Genomic DNA, 24,647 nt, shown 5'->3' with positions numbered 1-24,647 from the left:
GGCAGCCATCTTAGTACGTGGGGACTACAAAAAAGTATACACATTTTATATATTATTCACTAAGCCTCCTTGATTCCCAGGGACTCTATCTCCTAGGGCTCTTTTCATAATTATGGGTGTGGCGGGTAGCCCCCCTGCTTGGGCCATTTGCAGGCCCAGTGGACCCCATCCACGAGGTCTGAGTTAAAAATTAAAGGGAGGGGTGGTGTGCCCCTCCATCCCGAGCCTTCTGAGGTCTTGAGGACCCCATTCCCAGGGGCCAATAAACTTCATAGGGTAATGGGAGAATGCGCCCCCCTCTCTGAGCCATGCTATGGCCGGGGACCCCATCCCCCGGGGCCAGCTCTGTCACTGTGTTCTGAGACTCCCATCCCTGGACACTGTGGTTTCCCTGCCTGCAAGAGCGTGGACAGGAACGTCTTATATGCTTCCACCCTGCTTCCACCTGGTGGGAGCACAAATGTTTTTACCTGTCGTAACTCCTGCAGGCAGGGAAACACAAAGTTGCTCCTGACCAGCAAGAGCAGAAAGGAAAAAACTGCTCCCACTCGGTGGATTTATTTCAATTTCTCTACACTCAGGATGAGTGCTTGCAAGGAAGTGGGCTCCTCCTTTAGCCCCCAACAAAAATAATGCAGAGAGGTGGCCTAGTCCCTTGCTCACTTTGCCACTGGATTCAAGCAAGCCGGGCTGAAGACGGCTGGAATGCCAGAAACCGGTCCTCGGAAGCTTGTTTCCGGTCCAGGGAAGACATGGCTTGGCAGTTCGGGCTTGACTGTTCCCATGAGGCACAGGGTCAGACTGATTTGCATATAGCCATGTCTGAACTGGGGTGGCAGAGTGGGCTAAAGAACGGTGATGGATTAAACCCAGATCTTTTGACTGGGTGTGAGTGTTTGATTGATTCAGATGCTCCGTACATCACCACCCCCTTTTGTACCGCTTTTGGCCGCCATAAGTGTGGCAGGGTATGCTCAGACGTGAGTCCCTTGCTCACTTTGCCACTGGATTCAAGCAAGCCGGGCTGAAGACGGCTGGAATGCCAGAAACCGGTCCTCGGAAGCTTGTTTCCGGTCCAGGGAAGACATGGCTTGGCAGTTCGGGCTGGACTGTTCCCATGAGGCACAGGGTCAGACTGATTTGCATATAGCCATGTCTGAACTGGGGTGGCAGAGTGGGCTAAAGAACGGTGATGGATTAAACCCAGATCTTTTGACTGGGTGTGAGTGTTTGATTGATTCAGATGCTCCGTCCATCACCACCCCCTTTTGTACCGCTTTTGGCCGCCATAAGTGTGGCAGGGTATGCTCAGACGTGAGTCCCTTGCTCACTTTGCCACTGGATTCAAGCAAGCCGGGCTGAAGACGGCTGGAATGCCAGAAACCGGTCCTCGGAAGCTTGTTTCCGGTCCAGGGAAGACATGGCTTGGCAGTTCGGGCTGGACTGTTCCCATGAGGCACAGGGTCAGACTGATTTGCATATAGCCATGTCTGAACTGGGGTGGCAGAGTGGGCTAAAGAACGGTGATGGATTAAACCCAGATCTTTTGACTGGGTGTGAGTGTTTGATTGATTCAGATGCTCCGTCCATCACCACCCCCTTTTGTACCGCTTTTGGCCGCCATAAGTGTGGCAGGGTATGCTCAGACGTGAGTCCCTTGCTCACTTTGCCACTGGATTCAAGCAAGCCGGGCTGAAGACGGCTGGAATGCCAGAAACCGGTCCTAGGAAGCTTGTTTCCGGTCCAGGGAAGACATGGCTTGGCAGTTCGGGCTGGACTGTTCCCATGAGGCACAGGGTCAGACTGATTTGCATATAGCCATGTCTGAACTGGGGTGGCAGAGTGGGCTAAAGAACGGTGATGGATTAAACCCAGATCTTTTGACTGGGTGTGAGTGTTTGATTGATTCAGATGCTCCGTCCATCACCACCCCCTTTTGTACCGCTAGGTGGGCTCCAAGGCACCCCTGTTTTTTAAAAGAACTAGAACGTGTTGCAGGCTCCTATGCGGCCCATGGGGCCACTTGCTGAAAGCCAGTGGGACTGCAGGGTTCCTGGGGATCCCCTTGCGGCCCACAACAAAAAATGTGTGGGTGTCCTGGTTAGGTACCTGGGCACCGAAAAATAAAAAGATAAAGAAAAAAGAATAATAAATGATCAGCAGGAGCTGCTTATTTGTTATTCACTGCTCTGGCATGGAGCACCAAATAATGACCTGGAAGGGTTTTTTACTTATATTTGTCTGAAACCTGGTGGTGTTCCAAGAAGGGGCAGGGGCACCACTAAGCATTAATTTAATGTTGTGGGGAGCCATAGGAAGTGCTGCAGCCCCCAGCAAAATGAAAAAGGTAAGTCTCTCAGATCATTAAATCCATGACTCCATGACTCCATGAGAATTCGCCATATTTTTTTAAAGCACTCTGAGCTGAAGCCCTATGCGGATAGAGTATGGAGACACCTTGTTGTGTTTTTCTATGGTTGCACTTTGTGACCTGAAAAATGTTAAAAGATAGTCTCAAAGACCTGTTTTATTTTTTAAGAAAGCTTTATTAAATGACTTTTATGACACTTTTAGTAAACATTGTTATCTGTAGTTTTTTTAAACACACATTTGACAAAGACAATAGGTCTGTTATATATGTTGATGTCCAGACCCTTTGATGAAGCCAAAAGTCCCACTTTTTTAATTTTGGTGTTCTGACCCTTTCACAAAGTCAGCAGGTCTGCCTTATTTAAAATGACAAAGCACAAGAAGAGGGCCTGAAGGGATAAATTTAAAGACTCACGGACTCAATCCTCTGTTTCAATTAATCATTAAACCAAAACAGTCCTGAAGTCTATCTACAAATGAATGCTCATCATGTATGAACAGTCCAAATCTCTAGTACTGTAGTACGAAAGATCAACAAAGAAGATGTTTTAATTGATTAGAGATGCAGAATAAACTGCCAACAGTTAGATGGCCTCAAAAAGCAACAAAAGGGAAAGAAAAAAGAAACCAGGAGAAAAACTCTGCCAGGGATCATTGGTGTCCCATCATTACACTTAACGTGTCCAAGTGTCATCATCTGGGCCACCAAGTAACTATACTTCACTATGTCTCCAACCAGGAGGAGGATGGAAAAAAATATAGTTATACCCTCTTTGTAGAGTTTCTTACAAGAGAGCACCTTGACCATAAGAGCAGTGCCATATTCCAACTGCTCGGCATCTTTCAGGCTACCTATTCTGATTTAGTGATATTGGCGTCTTCGATGTGTATCCTTTTTAAATCACTTCTTTTCTTCTTTTTTGCACTGCACTAATCTCTCAAGGGAGTCTTATTTAAAATGACACCTGGTATACTGTTACATCACATAGTCAGCTAGCGGGGTTTGGATACTGAACTAACGCCGCAGCCACGCCCTGCGCCCCACCACAAGCTCCACACAGCCAATGGCCGTGTGCTGAATGAGGCTGGGTGCCAGTCAAGGGTTGGAGAGAGGGCCAGGCCAAAACCAGTTAAAGTGACGTTATAGTTAGGAATTGTAATTATATCTTACTTAAAAAAAATAATGTAACCTTAGAAATTCACTGGAAATAATGGTTAAAGGGATGTTGTAGTTTGGTAAAAATGTCAGCTAAAACATAGTGTTTTAATCAAACAAAACCACTGAAAATTTACCATTACAGTTATCTCAAATAACTATAACTCGTGCCCTAAATTAACTATAACTCACGCCCTCGCCATTCACTAACAATTACCTTACATAGTACATCACTGGTGGCATGTTCTAGGACATCATTAATAACATCACTGCAACATCCGATATGACATAATTGAAGACAAAATTGTGCATGGCGGGGTGGAGACTAATAGTTACTTCAGGGCATGAATTATAGTTACTAGAGATAACTATAACATTGAAAATTATATATTGAATACATCCCTGAATCTCCGCCGACTTTATGGGGGCCACACAAATAAAAATGATAAACACGGGAGGGGGGTGATGTGCCAAATACGCCATCACCCCCCTCCCGTGGTCTATGTGGTGATATTATCTCACCCCCCCCCCCCCCCCCCCCCCAGTGCATTTTAATTTTTGGAGTCTCTAACCCAGAGACACTAAGGGGTTTTACCACCAAATTATCATTTTCATTTGTGTGGCCCATTTCCCATTTTGCACTTTTTCAGACGACTTTTAACTTTCACGTCCCTTGGTAGGGTGGGCCTTAGCGTGTCCATACCGCCGGGGTTTAATTCACCATAGGTCCTGACGAATGCCAGGTTAATTATACCGACATTGGCAGAAACATGTTGACCATCACCTAATAGTATTGGAAACAGACCATTCAACGTAGTTGGTCTAGATTTCCAACACATTTTTAACATGTCTTGTTGATCAGCCATTAAAATAAATTTTTGATACAACAAAGACATTTTTAAACTCACCACGTCACTCTTTTTCCTTATATCACTTAGCTCTCACATCTTCACATTACCCGCTCCGCAGTAAATCTGGCTTTGAAGCACACTGGGGTGGTATTCGGTCACTCCCAGTGGGGCCCGAAGATGAAGCATGTCACCGACCAGGTCGGTGAGTGAGGGCTTTCTTAACACACCAAATAGGTGTTGTTTTTCCTATGTGCTCAAATACCTTTCTTTTTTCTAAACAAATAACACTCTTTCTTTGTTGTTCATTATGCTATCAACTGGTCCAAGTCAATGATCCATGTGGTCTGAGGACAATTTCCGATCCTGCCCAGGGAGTGTAAAGTGACAAAGGCAAAAGATGGTTTCAAATACTTGGGTATCTATATCGCCAGGGACCCCAGGTTGTTCTATGATCATAATTTCTGGTTACCACTGCGGAGACTTGGTAGTGATGTGGAGCACTGGAAGACTCTACCACTGTTCCTACTGAGTAGGACAGCGTTTTTTTAAAAATGATGTCCTTAATTCCCTTCATGTATGTTTTAGATAACACGCCAAGTCCGGTCCAAGCAAAGTACTTTTTGGCAATAGAGAGAGAGCATAGAGCCCTCCTTTGGATTGGGGGAACACCACGAATATCAGTCCATAAACTGGTGCAGGATAGTATGATGGAGGCATTGGTCCCCGATATTAAGAGATACTACTGGGCTGCGCAATTGGCAGCTATCAATCAGGGCACATATAGACCATATAATGACCCGGTATATCGAATGGACAGATGGTTGTTATTGGGGGGATCCTATGCCCGGGCTCTCTACTCTAATCCTGCTTGGTTGCAGTTGACGGGCCGATATCACACTCTGTTTTGACATGGCATACAACCCACCAAGGTTTAGGCTGGGATAAGAAGATCACACAATTCACCCCTCTGTGGGACTCATATTTTCTAGGTACCTCCAAAAATCCAAGGGCTTTGATCATTGGGACCTTATTGGGCTCTCTAAGGTGGGTGATTTATGGAGAGGAGGCAAAGTGATGGAATTCTCTGAGTTGCAGCAGGAATATGATTTTGTTGATCAGAATTTTTCAGATACTACCAAGTTAGGCATGCCCTATGTGCCTGTCTCCGGGCTGGAGAGTCGCTTCCAGAAGCGACGCAGCTGAAGGATAGACTCCTGGACAAATATATGCCCAGCAAGTAAATTGCGCTCAACTATCATAAACTAATTTACCATGCTTCCGATCCCCTTGTGAAGCTTAAGGAAAAATGGACAGGGGACCTGTTAGAACTAGATGATGAAGACTGGATGGATGCGCTTGCCTCCCCTAGGGAGGATGTAATCTCATCGCGACTTAAATTAGTGCAGTTAAAAATTCTACATAGAACATATAATTCAAGAACGGCCCTGGATCGGATGGGATACGGGGAAGACTCAAGTTGTATATGGAACTGTGGGCAGGACGGCGCTTTCATTCATATTATGCGGGAATGCACCAATATCCGCAAGTACTGGTCAAGTGTGCTGGATTGTATGTCCGAGGTGTTGGGACAGGATCTGACCCTGGAGGCCAGACAGTGCTTGCTCAATGTGTGGGGGCCGACAGACCTGAATAATAAAGAGAAATCATTGACAGTCCTGGGGTGTATGATGGCTAAGGGAAACATCGCTAGGATGTGTGGAGCGAGAGAGAGCCCTGGCCTAGCCTCATGAAAACAGGACATGGACTGGTGCATGTTTCGTAAAAAGACTGTATATATCTCCAGGGGTTAACCGAACAATGGTCACACATATGGTCGAAATGGAATGAATACCACAGAGATATCTGTGCTCCCCTTGTTTCTCTTACCACCCCCCCTTCTCGTTGAACATATGTATGCTGATTGTGGCAAACTCTAAATGCATATGAAATGACCAATACCTGTACCCTCTATGACAATCAGTTTGTATAACGTTGTATAATCCTAAATCCAATAAAGTCCCACCTATAATAAACTACCGACTTCAATAAAAAGAGTTATAAAAATAAAAATAAATATATATTATCCTAACTATAATCCCCTTTAGCCTTTGTTTTTTTAGTGAATTTCTAATGGTATTGTTTATTATAAAGTAAGATATCATTACAATTCCTAACTATAACATCACTTTAACTGTTGTTTTTTTTCAGTGAAAACATATATGTGTGACGTTGTGTTATGTATTATGTATGGAGAGATTTGTGTACAGCACAAACAAAGCTGGAAATTAAAGAATATTTTAAAGAAAAGGGGTAACCCTGTGTCCCTCAGAACCTGGGTATTGAATGGTTTACAAAGAAATGGTTCTGTTGGGTAAAACAAAATGATTTCACCATGCTAATAATGCAATCCTAGATTAATGTACTCCGATAAACACAGCTCTAGACAAAGGTACTCAACAAATAAATCAAAAATCAAGAGATTGTACTAAGTATTTATAACAGAATTAAATTCATTCAGTTGTTCACATATATAGCACGAGTATTAAAGTGCAAATCAGTAACATTTGTGTGAAAAAGGTGCTCAATGGGTGAATAATATATACAGTGCCAACAATTTCCTATGTACAAATATATACACAGATGATTTTATGGTGGCCAGACACCAATTTGGAGCCAAAGATTGATATTCTTCCTAGTGGAATGTTGGTGGTTCTGGACCTATGTATTGCGTCGACGTTTCGACCCTGGTGTGCCTCCGTGGATGGTCACGACGGGTCTTTATCAAGACTGAGGAGTGAAGGGGTTGGCAGTCTGGAATAGAGAATGAGATGTGTATCAGAGCCACTGTTTGGGCACAAGACTAACGCCCCAGTGAAAGAGGGAGCAGAAATACTCACTTAGTGAAGGCCAGGAAAGTCAGCCTTAATCTGTAGGGCTCAATGGCCTGGACATCTGTGGAAGAGGAGTGTCTCAGTCAGGGCCTCACATATTTATTTAGTTATACTATATAAAAATCTACGTCATCAGTGGACCTTCGAAATTGAGTGACTAAAACAGTGCGGTGAGAGTTCCTTTTCTGTTTAGGAACTAAGACAGCGTTACCATGTGCCTTATGAACGGTAGTTACACCATGTGCTTGACCGGTAGATTAAGCACTGTGGCTGGATGTTCGTGTGTTAGTAGGTGCCAGTATCGGGGGTCAGTAAAGAGTGAAAGTGACTGGAGGACTGGCCGGAAGTAACTAATATCTTATCTTAGTTCCATGTGCTTGCCTTTATTAAAGCCCAGTGCCGAGAGTGATTTAAAACCCCCTCGATAAATACCAAGGAGTGCCCGGAGGGGATCCGTTCAAGGCGCTTGTACGAGTAATCATTGGTTCGAATGTGCCTGCTTGTGCCAGGACGGGTCGAACTGCGGGCTGGCAGTGAGTGAGTGGAAAGTTGAAAGTTAAACGATCCATGCGTTCAGAAGCGGCTCATTGTGGAGAGCCATTTAAGTAGCCCGTACCCGTAACGGTATGAATCCAGTTGGAGAGTCCGACGGTTGGTGCATAGTCCCATCCGCCTTGCCGGTATAAGTGGATGTAACCGACTCGTCCCTTCTGAGTGGTATAAATCAAGACGTTGCCTCATGGGGGCGTACACGTCAGGGGAAAGCTGCGGTTTCTAGGTAACGGCGTGGCGTGCTGGACTGTAATACGCAGTGCGCGTGAGATGACGTGTTTGTGGTGCTTGTCCCGTTCTCATTGACGACTAGCTAACTACAGGAGTAAGACTGGCCCTATAAGAGATCATAAATGGGACCCACCTAAATTATGGATTTCTGTATAGGACTTAAAGGATTACACACAGATGAGGTTCAGTTTTACATTTTTACAATACCCCCGTACCGATCACAAACCAGTAACTTCATGTGAACTCATACGGTAGTATGGGCAACATTGAGCAGAAAATGAGTACATTGTGCGGTACTGCTCTTAGGGATAATATACGATTTAAATACATTGCGCGGTTCGTAATTCATTAAATATGTACTACTCATGAGACCATTGGCCTCATGAGCAGTACATGTTTAATGGATTACGAACCGCGCATTGGATTTGTTTAAATGGTATATGATCCCTTTGAGCAGTACGGCATAATGTACTCATTTTCTGCCCACTGTTACCTATACTAACCGTATGAGTTCAAATGTTTCACCCTCATGATTCGCACACATGAAGTTATCGTCTAAATGGTCTCATGAGTAGTACATGTTTAATGAATTACGAACCGCGCAATGTATTTAAATGGTATATAAGCCCTAAAAGCAGTACCGCACATGGGCAACATCTCTAATCTAGCCTAGAACTCCTCATGTGTTTATTCATTATCGTCTAAATGGCCTCATGAGCAGAACATGTTTAATGGATTATGAACCGCGCTATGTATTTGTTTAAATGGTATATGATCCCTATGAGCAGTAAGGCATAAAGTACTCATTTCCTGCCCACTGTTGCCTATATTAACCGTATGAGTTCAAATGTTTCACCCTCATGATTCACACACATGAAGTTATCGTCTAAATGGTCTCATGTTCAGAAAATGTTTAATGAATTACGAACCGCGCAATGTATTTAAATGGTATATAATCCCTAAGAGCAGTACCGCACAATGTACTCATTTTCTGCTCAATGTTGCCCATACTACCCGTATGAGTTCACATGAAGTTTCTGGTTGGTGATCGGTACGAGGGTATTGTAAAAATGTAAAACTGAACCTCATCTGTGTGTAATCCTTTAAGTCCTATACAGCAATCCATAATTTAGGTGGCTCCCATTTATGATCTCCTATAGGGTCAGTTTTACTCCTGTAGTTAGCTAGTCGCCAATGAGAACGGGACAAGCACCACAAACACGTCATCTCACAACCACTGCGTATTACATTCTAGCACGCCACGCCGTTACCTAGCAACCGCGGCTTTCCCCTGACGTGCACGCCCCCATGAGGCCACGTCTTGATTTATACCACTCAGAAGGGATGAGTCGGGAACACCCACTTATACCGGCAAGGCGGATGGGACTATGCACCAACCGTCGGACTCTCCAACTGGATTCACACCGTTACGGGTAAGCGCTACTCGATCTGTGCCCGTGTTTTAAATGGCTCTCCACACTGAGCCGCTTCTGAACGCATGGATCGTTTAACTTTCAACTTTCCACTCACTCATGGCCAGCCCGCAGTTCGACCCGTCCTGGCACAAGCAGGCACATTAATTAATTAATTAATCTTTTAATGTAAGCTGGCACACTCGAACCATTGATTAATCGTACAAGCGCCTTGAACGGACCCCTACTGGGCACTCCTTGTTATTTCTCGAGGGGGTTTTAAATCACTCTCTGGGCTTTAATAAAGGCAAGCACATGGAACTAAGATAAGATATTAGTTACTCCCGGCCAGTCCTCCAGTCACTTTCACTCTCTACCGGCCCCCTATACTGCACCTACTGACACACTGAACATCCAGTCACAGTGCTTAATCTACCGGTCAAGCACATGGTGTAAACTACCGTTCATAAGGCACATGGTACCGCGGTCTTAGTTCCTAAACAGAAAATGAACTCTCACCGCACGGTTTTAGTCACTCAATTTCGAAGGTCCACCGATGACGTAGATTTTTATATAGTATAACTAAATAAATATGTGAGGCCCTGACTGAGACACTCCTCTTCCACAGATGTCCAGGCCATTGAGCCCTACAGATTAAGGCTGAGTTTCTTGGCCTTCACTAAGTGAGTATTTCTGCTCCCTCTTTCACTTGGGCGTTAGTCTTGTGCCCAAACAGTGGCTCTGATACACAGCTCATTCTCTATTCCAGACTGCCAACCCCTTCACTCCCAAGTCTTGATAAAGACTCATCGTGACCATCCGCAGAGGCACACCAGGGTCGAAACGTCGTGGCAATACATAGGTCCAGAACCACCAAGATTCCACTAGGAAGAATAGGAATCTTTGGATCAAAATTGGTGTCTGGCCCCCATAAAATCATCTGTGTATACATTTGTACATAGGAAATTGTTGGCACTGTATATATTATTCACCCATTGAGCACCTTTTTCACACAAATGGCACTGATTTGCACTTTAAGACTCGTGCTATGTATGTGAACAACTGAATGAATTAAATTCTGTTATAAATCCTTAGTACAATCTCCTGATTATTGATTTATTTGTTGAGTACCTTTGTCTAGAGCTGTGTTTATCGGAGTACATTAATCTAGGATTGCATTATTAGCATGGTGAAATCATTTTGTTTTACCCAACAGAACCATTTCTTTGTAAACCATAAAAATTTAAGAAGCAATGAACGGTGGAGAGTGGGTATTGAAGGGAGAGAGAAGAGAATGTTTATGCAGGAGTGAAACATGGTTTGGAAAGGTAGGTTTCGGGGTAGGCACAATAGGGGTCGTAGAGGGGGATTTGGAGCAACATGGGCTTGGTATGTGACAGTTGGTTGTGGGGGAAAGGGATGGGGGTATTATGTGTACACTTTGGATTGAATCTTCTTGTCAATAGGTTGTCCTGCCAACAGATGCTGTATAATATTCAATGGAAAAACAGTTGCATACAATTTCACTTTTGTGACCATGGCCATAAAACCAAGACTCATTTCCTAGAATATAAGAAGGAATAGAGGAATAGATCTAAAATATTTTAAATCCATGCTGTCATGAAGGAACTACCTATTACCAAAGTAGCCAAACTAATAGTGTAATGAATGGTACAATTATATATTCTCCTGATAAAAATAGGATACATGAGTGGCAACTTTTTTTATAGACCCTTGTATTTACTGTAGCAATTATACATACATATATGTCAGTCGATTCAGGTAACTGTCGTAATTGCAATATTGGTATGGGCGCATTCCGAAAGCAACCAAACTGACCTTTACTTTGTTACAAATTTGCGATTGTTGAAGTCTTTTTCTTACATCCAGTTCAATGTAAGTAGAAACACGTACAGATACTCTAGAGTTGAGTGCACTATATAACAATGTATAAATAAGTAAATACACCTGACACCAGGTTTGGTGGCCTCAGCCGGTGGTGTATCTTATGAATCCAAAATATTGCAAACTTACAGTACACCTGTCAGCAATAACATGACCGCTGCTTGCAGACAGGCCATTGGCACAATAACCACTGTACGTTTGAGCAACTTGTAGTAAGTGTCTAGGTTGTGTTTAACGATTTGTACTGTGAATCAGCAGATGACCTATTCATGACTATTACCAAGATGCTTCCAAATTTTGCCACTGTAACACCCAGAGCGCCCTGTATTCTCCAAGGATCTTTTTCTTGTGGACTAATTGTGCACAGAAGACACGCAGTGTAATAAATGTTCTAGTTCCTTTCCCAGTGCCTTCCTGTGCCTTTATCCTCCTTTCACTCAGTTTCACCTAGAGCCACTCTTCATGATCATGCCAACTCCCTATTCAACCTGTACTCTGATTTCTGAGTTCTCCTCTCTGTCGTGTTTGAGTGCTACACCCTCCTACCACTTAAAATTAACACAATCTTTTCTCTACTTAATTGAGCCGGTGATTAGACCACTCCTTTATGATTAAGTCTTAATTTAAAGTTTGGCAGATGGGATGAACAGTCACAAACTTGATGATGTCCTTTCTACAAAGGAAGGGATATGTCCCACGTTTTGACAGAGTTTCTCCGTAATCCAGCGCCGCCCCGGGTGAGATTTCCAACATGGAGCTGGAGCTAGGAAGCCAGGAAAGTGAGGGCATCACTCTAGCAGCCCCAGGAGATGTGACTCAGACGTGTCAAGAAGGTGGAAGCCGCGACGGAGCAGAGAAGACGTCAGAAGCTAACAGAAATGACCACAGAGGATGCCAAGAAATAGAACTGAACCACGAGGACCCGACAGAGACTGCTGAGTCAAGTGGAGACATGCTGACACTGCAGGGAGGAGCTAGAGGACCCAAAAAGCTGGAAGGAAGCAGAGAGACCAGAGAACCACCTGGACAAGAAAACTAGCGCTGAAGGTCACTGCTGTCTGTCCAAACCGCCCTTGAGGAGAGAAGGGCGTCACCTCTACCCCTGCCACAACCCTGGAGGGCCGTGGCTCAAGGCAAGTACACTTCCTGAATTGGGGAAGTGGGGCGAGCTGGACGCCGACCGGTGGCAACATACGATGGGGTTAGCTGGGTCAGGAATGACTGTTTTTATGGCCAAAGGGCTGCCCATAGTGTATCAGCCCTTTCTGGGCCAACCCACCCGAGGAGGGGTGGGAGGTGCGGGGAAGGAACGGTCGGGATTCAAAGGGGCCTATAATAAGGGTGCCTGCACACAAGAGTATTGTAGGCTTCTCCACGAATGTTCGGGGTGTGGAAAGAGTGGGCATGCCTTGCTTAAATGTTGGGGGAGTCAGGGTCAGCAACAGTGGGGACAGCAGGGACAGACTGGGGTCTTTCGGTCGATCACTCAGCAACAGCACGCGGGCGAGCGTGGGGGCTAAAGGGTCTGGGCCCAAGGGCTCTTACGCCAGTTAAGGTGGACAATCTGATCGCAACCCTGCGGGGATATCCAGATGCCGGAGTGGTGGAACATTTGCAGGTGGGATTTCGAGAGAGGTTTCGACTTGGATACGACAGGCCGAGGACGAGACGATGAGCGGACAATTTGAAGTCAGCAAAGGAGCACCCTGAGGTGGTGCAGGACAAACTAGACAGGGAAGTGTGTGAGGGCCGCATGGCAGGACCCTTTGAGGATTGGCCTCTAACAAATCTGATTGTGTCACCCATTGGAGTGGTGCCAAAGAAAGAGCAAGGACAGTTTCGATTCAAACAGCATTTGTCATGGCCCAAAGGTGGCTCGGTAATGATTATATTGATGAGGAGGAGGCCACAGTGTCATATTCACCAGTTGACGCAGCCATGTCACAGTGTGACATTAAGTTGGCTTTCCTGCTGCTTCCAGTCCACCCAGACTATTGGGACTTACTGGGGATCCAGTTTAACGGGCGCTGGTACGTGGACAAAACATTGCTGATGGACTGTTCTATGTCTTGCGCACTGTTCGAGTGTTTCAGTACGTTTTTGCAATGGTTGTTCTCAACACGGACGGGTCACCAAGGAGTAACGCACTACCTAGATGACTTTTTCTTTGTGAGCACCCCCAACTCCGCGGACTGCCAGGATGCGCTGGACAGGTTCCAAGAGATCATGGGGGAGTTGGGCGTGCCATTGGCACCGGAAAATACGGTTGGGCCTGCTACGGCACTGTCATTTCTAGGAATTGAATTGGACTCGGAGGCGATGGAGGCACGACTACGGGCAGACAAAAAGCTGCAAATGTTGGTGCTGCTGGCAGCTATGTTGGCAAAACACAAAGTCACAGTGAGGGATATACAGGTGCTATTGGGTCACCTGAACTTTGCATGTAGGGTGATGAGAGTAGGGCGGACTTTTTGTAGGCGACTGGTCAGGGCACTGGCAGGACGGAAACCTCCACAACCTCACGTGCGACTGTCAGCATGGGTGAGGGAGGACCTGAGGATGTGGCAGTTCTTTATACAGAATTTCAATGGCGTACCAATGATGCAGGATAACGACATTGTCTGGGATGTGCAGATCTTTTCAGACGCTGCAGGTAGCGAGGGATTTGGACTATAGAATAGCTTTTATGGAGTTTTTCCCGCTGGTGGTTGCAATCTCGCTGTTGGGGGACTTGCTGGCTCACAGACGGGTGATGTTCAGAATAGACAACATGCCAGTGTCGAAAATTGTGAATCGGCAGTCTGCGAGGGATGCGCAAGTTTTGAAGCTGCTGAGAGTGTTTGTGTTGGGCTGTTTGCGGCATGATATTGCATTTCGCGCAGTGCATGTGCCAGGGGTGGACAATGACATAGCCGATGCTTTGTCTCGTTCAAAGTGGAGGAGATTCCATGGGCTAGCAAAGGACGCGGACAGGACCCCGACCATCATGCTGCAGCATTTGGGATACGTAGACAACACAGGATTTTGCAGCTGGTTTTAGGTTCACTGGCGCAATCGACGAAGGTGGCATACACGACGGCATGGGCAGAGTTCTTAGGCTTGGGTGCAAGGTGAAGGGTTTCACTGGCGGGACAGCAGGAAGACTTAATACAGTTTATCCTGCATTTGACCGAAAAGGGGCTCACAAGGGTGACAATAGCGGGTAAATTGGCAGGGATAGCCTTCATGGGAAAGCTTTTGTGGGGTTATACACCATCTGTGGGGGGAATAGGGTTGCGCATGTTGGAAGGGTGGGCCCGAGAGTGTGGTCGGGTGGCTTGGGTCAGGAATCCCCTGTCATGGATCCTTCTGGAGATGGTGTTGCAGACATTGCCAAGGGTGTGCAAGGATGACATGGAGCTTTGCCTGTTTTCCACGTTGATGTCGTGGATGTTTTTTGGGGCCTTTCGAGTTGTTGGGTTCCAAATGGGGGGAGGGCTTGTTATCGACCGAGGTTTCCCTCCGGGGGAACTGGGTCTGCTTGTGGCTGAGGAAGTCGAAAACAGATCAGAGGGGCGGGGACGATGGGTCTCTTTACAGGCAGCCTGACTCAGGCTTGACCTGCCTTCATAGGTAGGGGACGAGATGGAGGTCTGTGGCCTCAGACACGTCAGGATTAGTTTTCAGGCATTCTGATGGACGGGTGGCGAAGGGGCCGCAGCTCCTGGCTGTATTGAGGAAGGCTTAGGCCCAACTGGGGTTGGATGGAAAATGTTTTGGGACTTATTCCTTCAGGATTGGAGCAGCGTCAGAAGTGAACAAACGGGGTTGGGGCGGGTGGACATTATGGAATTGGGCAGGTGGTCGTCAGACTGTTAGCAGCGTTATGTGCGCAGCGCTCCCATTCCGTTGTAGCGCGGTTATGTGTTTTCCCTGTGTTTCATTCATGTTTCTCGTTTCAGGTTCAGTGAAGGGTCCCCTCGCCAGGGAAATGTCCATCTGGATCGTGGGTCATTCTTTTGTGAAGTGGTCCCAGGTCCAGGCCCGCACCATCTATTTCGGGGAAAACCTTGGCTTTAATAAAGAACTGTTCAGTGTTTGTTGGAAAGGGAAAGGGGGAATGCTATTGAAAGAACTTTTACAAGTGTTGAATAGGATGTTGGTGGCTGGTAGGTGTCCCAACGTACTGGTTATTCACCTAGGCGAAAATGATATGGTTAAGGAGACGGGCTTGGCACTGATGAGGTGTACGTGGCGCGAATTGGACGCAATCAAGCGGCAGTGGTTGGGGTGCGCAGTAGTGTGGACGGAGTTTGTGCCGCGTAGGGTTTGGAGGGGTGCTGTAAACCCAGGGGCTGTGGACAAGGCCAGGAGAAAGGTAAATGGGGAGATGATCCATTTTTGCCACCAGTTGGGCTTTGCCAGGATTTGCCACGGAGACATCAGGTACGACACGCAAGAGTTTTTCAGAGGGGATGGAGTCCACTTGTCCAGGCTAGGCATAGACTTGTATTTGTTGGAGCTGAGGGAAGTCCTGGCCAGGATGTTGGGCGTGCGGAGAGGCTGAACGGGGAATTTTATAGAGGGTCCTTCGGGGGTAGTGGTCTTGATAGGGAATAGGGGGAACATGGGGACAGGGCTAGGAGGGAGGGCGGGGCAGGAAAACGGGGAGGCGGCGTTTCCGCCTCCTCTCCTTCCTTTTCCTGGGTGGTGGGGTTGTTTGAAAGTTGGCTACGTTTGGCTGGAGTTTCGTAGTTTCTTGTTAAGTTTGGGGAGTTTGTGAACAGGAGCAGGGAAAGATTTAACAGGCAGGACATTTACATTAGTGATTCGTTAGTTACAGTTGCATAAAGGCAGGTAGGATTTTAGGTCATGGGAGGTTAGGATTTATAAATGCTATATTGTAAGATTGTGTAATATTATTGTTATGGAAAGTTATTTATTGTATGTTGCAGGGTGGAGGTTTATGATGTGGGGATCGTAGGAGTGAGGGGGGAACAAAGGGTCAGGTATTTTATTTATAGAGAAGTTTTAGTCTTGTACAGCAAAGTGCCAGTGTTAATAAAATTGTGATATGCACCTGTTTCAATAAAGCGGCCTTTTACACACACATAATGGTTTTCGGTGTGGCTTGCCCCCCTTTCCCTCCCAAGGGGGGCTTAGGGGGCAGCCGAGCACCACGAGGTCTGCGCCCAGGCAGATTGGGAGGGGGTGGGGCCAGCCTGGCATGGCCTTTTTTTGGCTGTTGGGCTGCATTGGGACTAGCCCAATTGTAGCCCAAATTTGAGTAAGTAGCTCAAGTTACTTAAGGGGCTGGCGCACTTTCCCAGCCACCATTTTAGGTTTGGTGACCTGGTGAATGGGAGCGTTGCATACTTTGGTTTTTTGTCCCCGCCCTACCTCCCTGGGCTTGGAGTTTTTGTAGGAGACAGTTAGGGTAGGTTTTTCCTGTTGGGGTTTTATTGAAACTGGTTCATAGGGGGCTGATATATTGTAGACTTGTCGCTTGGAATAGGTGTTGGCGGGGTTGTTTGAAAGTTGGCCAAGTTTGGCTGGAGTTTTGTAGTTTCTTGTTAAGTTTGGGGAGTTTGTGAACAGGAGCATGGAAATTTTAAACAGGCAGGAAATTTACATTAGAGGTTCGTTAGTTACAGTTGCATAAAGGCAGGTAGGATTTTAGGTCATGGGAGGTTAGGATTTATAAATGCTATATTGTAAGATCGTGAAATATTATTGTTATGGAAAGTTATTTATTGTATGTTGCAGGGTGGGGGTTTATGATGTGGGGATCGAAGGGTTGGGGGGGAGCAAGAGGTCAAGTAGTTTATGTATAGAGAGGTTTTAGTTTTGTAAGGCAAAGTGCCAGTGTTAGTAAAATTGTGATATGCACCTGTTTCAATAAAGCAGCCTTTTACACACACAAAATGGTTGTTGGTGAGGCTTGCCCCCCTTTCCTTCCCAAAGAAGCCACATAGGTGTACAGTAAAGGAACTGACACTGCCAAAACTGTTTCTTCCCCACTTGGGGTGTAGAGACACCTCTCTGCGGACTGGGCCCCATCACATTGCCTTCTTTTTATAAGGAGCCATTAAACATATAGTGAACACCACTCTCCGCCTGAGTGTCATATGTAACCGAGTGATCACAATCTCATTCTCCGTCCTCTAAATAAGACCCCAGTCTTCAACAGAGGGAATAAGAAAGGAAGATAATTTTGATGTCTTTGCAAAGCAATTACTCAGTTTATTGGTTTTTATTATCACAAAAGTGGTGTTTTCGTGAATTTACCTGAGAGGACAGCAAGTTGCAATCGATGTGCATCCCCTTTCCTGTTTTATGCCTCTGCAGTATTCCTGCCATTATGGCTCCATGGGCGTACAGTCCTGTGGCAAGATCAGTCATTGCTACCCCAGGCCTTACTGGCTCCCCATCCTAATGAGAGAAAAGAAAAATGGTTAAGTGGAAAAGAAACAAGCATGTAAACACCACTGGCATAATTTCACTAAAATCACAGAAAATGAAGGGGGAGGAAAGTGAAGACGATGTTGATAATATAGTAAGAAGTCACACAAGACCCACAGATTATGAGAAACTAGTAAAGAACTTCAAAGCATGACAGAAACAAAACAAAACAGACTGTGTATTAAAGGGAGACTGAGGTCAAAGCTACAACCTCTAGTGGCCCCTTAATCTTAATCAGTAAAATTAGATGTCAACGAAGAGTCACAATAAGGTCTGCCGGAAGTGAGCACCTGTTCTGGATTCTATGGCAGGACTGGAGGCTTCGGATTATGCCATACTTTCTTCACTTTATTCCTCACAGCAGCAAGAAAAAACATGTAAAAACTACTTTTCCCATCAACATCGGGAAAGAAAACAGGAAACTGAGACATAAGTCCTTCATTAGTCTCTATGCACCGGCAGCAACCGTCATGCCTTGCATCCACTTCCTCTTCCTCTTTCTTCGCTGCTCAGCAGCAAGTTAAGTGGATTTTTCTTACTCTCTCCTGGGTTTTGGGGACTTCTGTGGCAGCGTGTGGCTTTGGGGTTGAGCGCTTGTGTTTTGCGACCCCTACAGGTCCCCTTGACATCGCGGGACGCTCTTGCGCTCCTTACGCGATCTTGTTGCCCAGCGGAGTGCGGTGCGCGTTCGGCGCCGCAAGGGGGCAGTGCTCTCTCTGCCTGTAGGCGAGATAGATTTCGCGTTTTAAACGCGTTTTTTGCAGCGTTTGCATCAGCTGCAGCGCTGCCCCTGGCTACCCGGTCCTGACACCCTGCGGGGTCGAAATCTAGGTTTTCCTCAACTGTGACGCCCAGAGTGGGTTGTATTGTGTAGTCTGAACACCCTGACAGGGTCGCAATTGGCGCTGGTGTGTAGCGCTGGGGAACGCTTGACCGGGTGGCGCCCTAGTACTTAGAGGGCTGTGGCGTTCCCTGGGCTAGTCCCGAAATTCGTGCCTTGTGCCACCATATCCACTGGGTTACCCCAGTCCCACAGTGTACCCTCAAGGGGGGCTTTTGTAATTAACTGTGCTGTACCTCAATTCTGTTGAGCCCAACTTACCTCAGTATGCAGGGGGAGTCAGGCCAGTACATGGAGGAAGACCCTCTAGCTTATGCCTCCTGGGATGACGATTTTTACCAGGCGGTGGATGACTCTATAGGCAAAGCAGTGGACCAGGCTATAGTACCCCTGGAGCAACGCCTGTTGGCGCGTTTGGATGAGGCGTATGCAAAAATTGTGGCCCTCATCCCAGCGCCCGCCCCGGCTTCGGATCCTTCCCCGTCAGCGGTCCCCCCCGCCTAAGAAGCCTTGTACTGAGGGGATTGATCCGGTAGCCTTTGATAAGGTTAGGCACACCTTTGAGGCGCTTGAGGACCCCTTACCAGTTATCGCCCCGCCAGTGGGTGCCCCACCTCCTACTCCCCGCACTATGTCCCCGGAGCCGCATCAGGATGACGATTCTCCGGACTCAGAGGAGGACGCCTGCTCTTCTAGGTCGTGGCTCCCATCCCAGCCGTCCACTTCCGCGGGCCCTTCGGACATGCTGGACCCGGACGATATTGTCCATCCTCGGTCCTCTGAATGGGTCCCGGGGGATAAGGTGCCCCTTTAAGTGGCGAACCGGCTCCGAAAGCCAGTGGACAAGGATGCCCGTAGCCGCCTGACAGCGGAGTGTCCCCGCCCTTCCCTGGAAGGAAAAGTGGCAATGACCCCGGACATTGACCCTAAAATGGCCACTTTTCTCGCTAAGTTTGTCAAGGACCCCCGGAAGGGTATAGATCGTTCCTGGCGTACTTGCCAAGACAAGCTTCTGGACGTAGTAGGCCCTATGACAAAAATCCTCGACATGGCAGAGGAGGCTAAGGTGTCGGGGGACCTCATTTCCCCTGAGGTTTTGTCTAACTGGGCGCAGCGCGCCATTATTTTCCTCGGCAATGCCAACTGCGCCCTCTCGACGGAGAGGCGGAGGTCGCTGCTAATTAAGATTGACCCTAAGCTGGGTGACCTCGCCTCTTCTGAGGCCGGTGGGGTGGCGCAGGGCGGCTTGTTTGGGGATCCTTTTATTAAGGAGCTCGGTAAGTTCGTGGCTACATTTACGTCACTGGACCGAGCCCAGTCTAATATCAAGAAAGTCTTTGCCCCTCGGGTTTTTGACGGGGCCGGACAAGAAAGGGGCCACTCGTTCGGTCGAGGCAACCCCTCTGACAGAGGACAAGGCTCCGGTCGCGGGCATGGTCAAGAACACAGTTCCCGCTTCAATAATTTTTACCCCACAAGAGGTCAGAAGTTCCGAGGACGTGGGGTCTATCGAGTACAGCAACAGGGTGGACGAGGTGAGTGTGCTACCCTCTGCGAGTTTGCGGGTAAGGGGGCGCCTGGTGCAGTTCTTCCCAGCATGGCTTTCCCTTATCAAGGACGCCTGGGTACTACAGACGGTTCAGGGCTTCCAGTTGGAGCTCCATGGCCGTCCGCGGCAGCTCCAGCGCCCTCATCCCATTACGTTCTCTCAGCACAATGCAGACTTAGTGCGCGACGAGGTTTCCGCCTTCCTTCACAAAGGGGCAATTTGCAGAGCGTACGAACACCCGGACGGCTTCCTCAGCAACATCTTTTTGGTCGACAAGGTCGATGGAGGCCGCCGTCCGGTTATCAACCTAAAGGAGTTCAACGAGTGGCTGGTTTACCGCCATTTCAAAATGGAGGGAATCCACCTTTTGAGGGATGTGCTACGGCCGTCCGACTGGATGGCCAGGCTCGACTTAAAAGACGCCTATCTGGCGGTCCCGGTTTTCCCTCCGCACCGTCGTTTCCTCCAGTTCAAGTGGGACGGTCAGGTGTACGAGTTCACCACGCTGCCTTTCGGGCTCTCCTCAGCGCCAGGGTGTTTCACAAAGGTGTTGCACCCCGCGGTGGAGATTTTGCGGACGCGCGGTGTCCGAATGATAGTGTACTTGGACGATATGCTCTTCATGAACCAGTGTCCGAGACGCTTAGTGTCCCAGCTGCAGTTCGCGGTGGACCTTCTGCAGTGGCTAGGGTTTGTAATAAACGAGAAGAAGTCTCTCCTAGTCCCGGCGCAGTGCGCAACCTTTCTCGGGTTCAGCATCGACTCGGTCGCAGCTTCCTTGAGTCTACCGGCTCGGAAAATGTCAAAGATTCGTCACGAATTGTGCCAGACCCTGGCGAAGCAGCGGATATCGCTACGTCACCTAGCAAGGCTAGTGGGCCTGTTGTCGTCCTCGATTCAGGCCATCTTCCCGGGCCCGCTTCACTATCGTGCCATGCAGCGGTTGAAGGCGCATCATCTCAGGAAGGGCCTGACGTATTCGCAGCTAATTCCACTGTCGGAAGACGTGAGAGACGAAATGAGATGGTGGCTGACGCACCTGGAGGCCTGGAATGGTCGTGCCATATTTGGTTCCGCCCCAGACATTGTGATAGAGCCGGACGCCAGTCGTTCGAGTTGGGTGGCCAGGTGCGGAGATTTCTCCACGGGCGGCGCCTGGTCTGCCCTCGAGCAGTCGTTACATATAAACTGTTTGGAGTTGCTGGCAGGATCCTTCGCGGTCCAATGCTGGACCAAGGATCGGGTACAATCGTGTGTCCTTCTGCGGATGGACAACGTGTCTGCGGTCCGCTATATCAACCATCTGGGTGGCACCAGATCCAAGATGTTAGCGGACCTCGCGCGGGACTTTTGGCACTTTTGCCTGGATTATCAAGTCTCGGTCACGGCGGAGTATTTGCTGGGCCGTCAGAATGAGGTGGCCAATTGGCACTCCCGGCACCGCCTAGATGCCAGCGTGTGTAAGCTGGACCCGCGGATATTTGCCCAACTGATGGACCGCTGGGGTCCGTTTTCGGTGGACCTATTTGCCTCACGGCTGGACCACCAGTTACAGAGATATTTCAGTTGGTGCCGTACCCGACGGCGGAGGCGACAGATGCGTTCCTCCAAGACTGGTCGGGCGAGCAGGGTTATGCGTTCCCTCCATTCTCAATGATCACGCGAGTGTCAGCGCTGCTGCGCCGTCAGTCAGCGCAGGTGGTGATGATCACGCCTTGGTGGAGGTCTCAAGTTTGGTTTGCGGTTCTTCTGGAACTTTCATGGGATTTTCCAATCCTACTCCCCCACTCTCCGCACATTCTCCTGAGTCCGGACGGGAATCCCCACCGGTTAGTCCAGGAGGGCTCGCTGAGGCTGATGGCATGGCGGATCTCCGGTGTCGCTGGTCTCTCCCGGGCCTTTCGGGAAAGGCAGAGGACCTGCTCTCTAAGGCCTGGGCAGACAGCACCACCAAGAGATACCGCTCGGCATGGCATAGGTGGCGTCGCTGGTGTGTGCGACGGGGTTTGGATCCCGTGGGGACGGATGTAGTCCATATCCTTAACTTCCTCTACTCCCTGGCGGAAGAGGGTTTGGCCTATAGGTCTGTTATTACTTTCCGCACGGCAATATCGGCGGGACATGACCTGGTACAGGGATCCCCGGTCGGGGAGCACCCTTTGGTTTGTAGACTGTTGAGGGGGATTCGCCACTCTTTACCTCCTGAGCCGAGGTATTCCATCCTGTGGGACGTCAACAGGGTTCTGAATTTGTTCCTTTCTTGGCAACCGAACAGGTTTTTCTCTCGTAAGGAGCTCACTGCTAAGCTAGCGATGCTATTATGTTTGGTTTCCTGCAGACGTGTCTCAGACGTGCGTGCGCTTGATGTTACAGCACGAGTGTTTTCCCCGGATGGGGTGTCCTTTACTGTGAGCAGGAGAACTAAGACCCTTACGAGGGTGATTTCATAATCTGCTTTCCCGGATTCCCCCAAGCTGTGTGTGGTGCAATGCCTCCGTGCATATGAAGATATGACTGATGACACTCGCCCACCGGGTGAGAGACAATTGCTGATTGCCCTACGGAAACCGTACAAGGCTGTTTCTTCCCCGACAATCGCCAGATGGGTGCGTTGGGTGATGCAGGAGGCGGGGATTGACACGAAGAAATTTGGTGCCCACTCAGCACGGGGAGCTAAGGCCTCGAAAGCTTTTGTGCTAGGGGCTCGGTTGGAGGACCTGATGAGGGCCGCAGATTGGTCCACGGACTCCACGTTTAAGAGGTTTTATTTTAAGCCAGTAACAGAGGTGGCTCGGCTGGTTGTCGATCAGCTTTGAACTGGCATAATCCGAAGCCTCTGGTCCTGCCATAGAATGAGAATTTGCCTAGCCTTAGTGCTGGTAAGTTCCAATTCTATTAAGGACTCGGAGGCGAGGATTATCCCCCCCCAAGGACTTCCTCGAAGTGGACCCTCCCCGTACAGAATGTAAGTAACCTATTTACGAAGTTCAGCTGTTTGCATTACTATGGTTCGGTTTGTATTGATGCTGCGTACCTTGTTATTCAGGAAGGTCAGAGACTGTTTCTGACTTCTCTTGCAGGGAATGATGGTCCAAAACAGGATGCGTGAGCTTACCGGACTGAGTGCTTCGCGCGAAGAAAGAGGAAGAGGAAGTGGATGCAAGGCATGATGGTTGCTGCCGGTGCATAGAGACTAATGAAGGACTTATGTCTCAGTTTCCTGTTTTCTTTCCCGATGTTCATGGGAAAAGTAGTTTTTACATGTTTTTTCTTGCTGCTGTGAGGAATAAAGTGAAGAAAGTATGGCATAATCCTCGCCTCCGAGTCCTTAATAGAATTGGAACTTACCAGCACTAAGGCTAGGCAAATTCTCATTCCACTTCATGACACACAGGGCCCGATTCGCAAAGAGCCTCCACACTAGTGGCAGAGGCTCCACAGTTGTGGGGGGATCTCCTCACTTGTGGCAGAATGACCTCAATGAGAAACTGCAGTGCGGTGATCCGGTCAAGCGTACGGAGATCCCGCCACGACTGCAGAGCCACTGCTGGGAGTACAGAGGCTCTTTGAGAATCAGAGCCATATTACGTGCGGAAAATATGGAGAGAAGACCACGGAGACGGCCAGACAGAGTTGTGCATTTTAGGACTATAATACTGACACTTTTTTAGATCTGAATCTATTGCAGCTAACGGCATTACGAGCATCTAATGCCATCCATTAAGGGGTGTTGGCTTTTGAAGTATATCAGACTCCTGAAGTGGCGTACATTTCGAGAACACATACTAGTTTCCTGCAGCAACTTTCCAAAATATTAATTCAACAGAATTCATAAAAAATGCAAAGTTGGAATTGGACCAATGTTTAGAGTGAAAGGAGTCATTTTTAAAATTTGAGAAGCTTGAAACAATGGGATTAATGGTCCTGCTCTCGTGTCAGCAGTGCTGTCCCATCACTCACCCTTAAAGACCTGGTAATTCTGAGGTCTCAGGTTTGAATATCAGCAGAATTGACTTAGACTTTCAACCATTCACGCTTATTTAAATAGAGTACTATAAAGTTGTGTAAAACATGAGAAGATAGGGACCCCATAATTCTCCCTCTACATAAGCAGGACCTTGACAGCTCTTTTACTTTGGAGGAAAGAAAGGGCGGCGATAGCGCAGGGGAAGGTACTGGGAACAAATGCTTTCCCGATCACGTTTTTTGCCATTTTCCAGGCCCAGTTAGCCCCAGAATTGTTGAAGGTATATGGGGCAGCATTGTCCTGTTGGTCCCTGCAAGGCTCGATGAGAGAGGCATTAATCAGGGTACTTCCAAAACCCGGGCACAACCTCCTGAATGTGACATCCTATCATCCTGTTTCTCTTTGATTTAGACTATAAGTTGGTTGGTAAAGTACTCACTAATCACCTGGTCATGATGGTTGATACATTGCTGCAACCCAA

General features: G+C 47.8%; 1 protein-coding gene across 1 annotated transcript in view; it reads right to left on the bottom strand.

Moving 5' to 3' along the window:
- SUGCT (succinyl-CoA:glutarate-CoA transferase) overlaps nt 1-24,647 on the bottom strand; it is a 3,450,745-nt gene that overhangs the window by 2,763,231 nt on the left and 662,867 nt on the right. Inside the window, exon 8 of the mRNA XM_086964866.1 lies at nt 17,636-17,779. Coding sequence (XP_086820992.1) covers nt 17,636-17,779 — 144 coding nt within the window. The remainder of the gene's footprint in view (nt 1-17,635; nt 17,780-24,647) is intronic.

The sequence above is a fragment of the Lissotriton vulgaris genome, chromosome 4_1, assembly GCF_964263255.1.
Source record: "Lissotriton vulgaris chromosome 4_1, aLisVul1.2, whole genome shotgun sequence".
NCBI lineage: Eukaryota > Metazoa > Chordata > Amphibia > Caudata > Salamandridae > Lissotriton > Lissotriton vulgaris.
The sequence above is the reverse complement of the archived record's forward strand: the minus strand, read 5'-3'. Positions and strand labels throughout refer to the sequence as shown.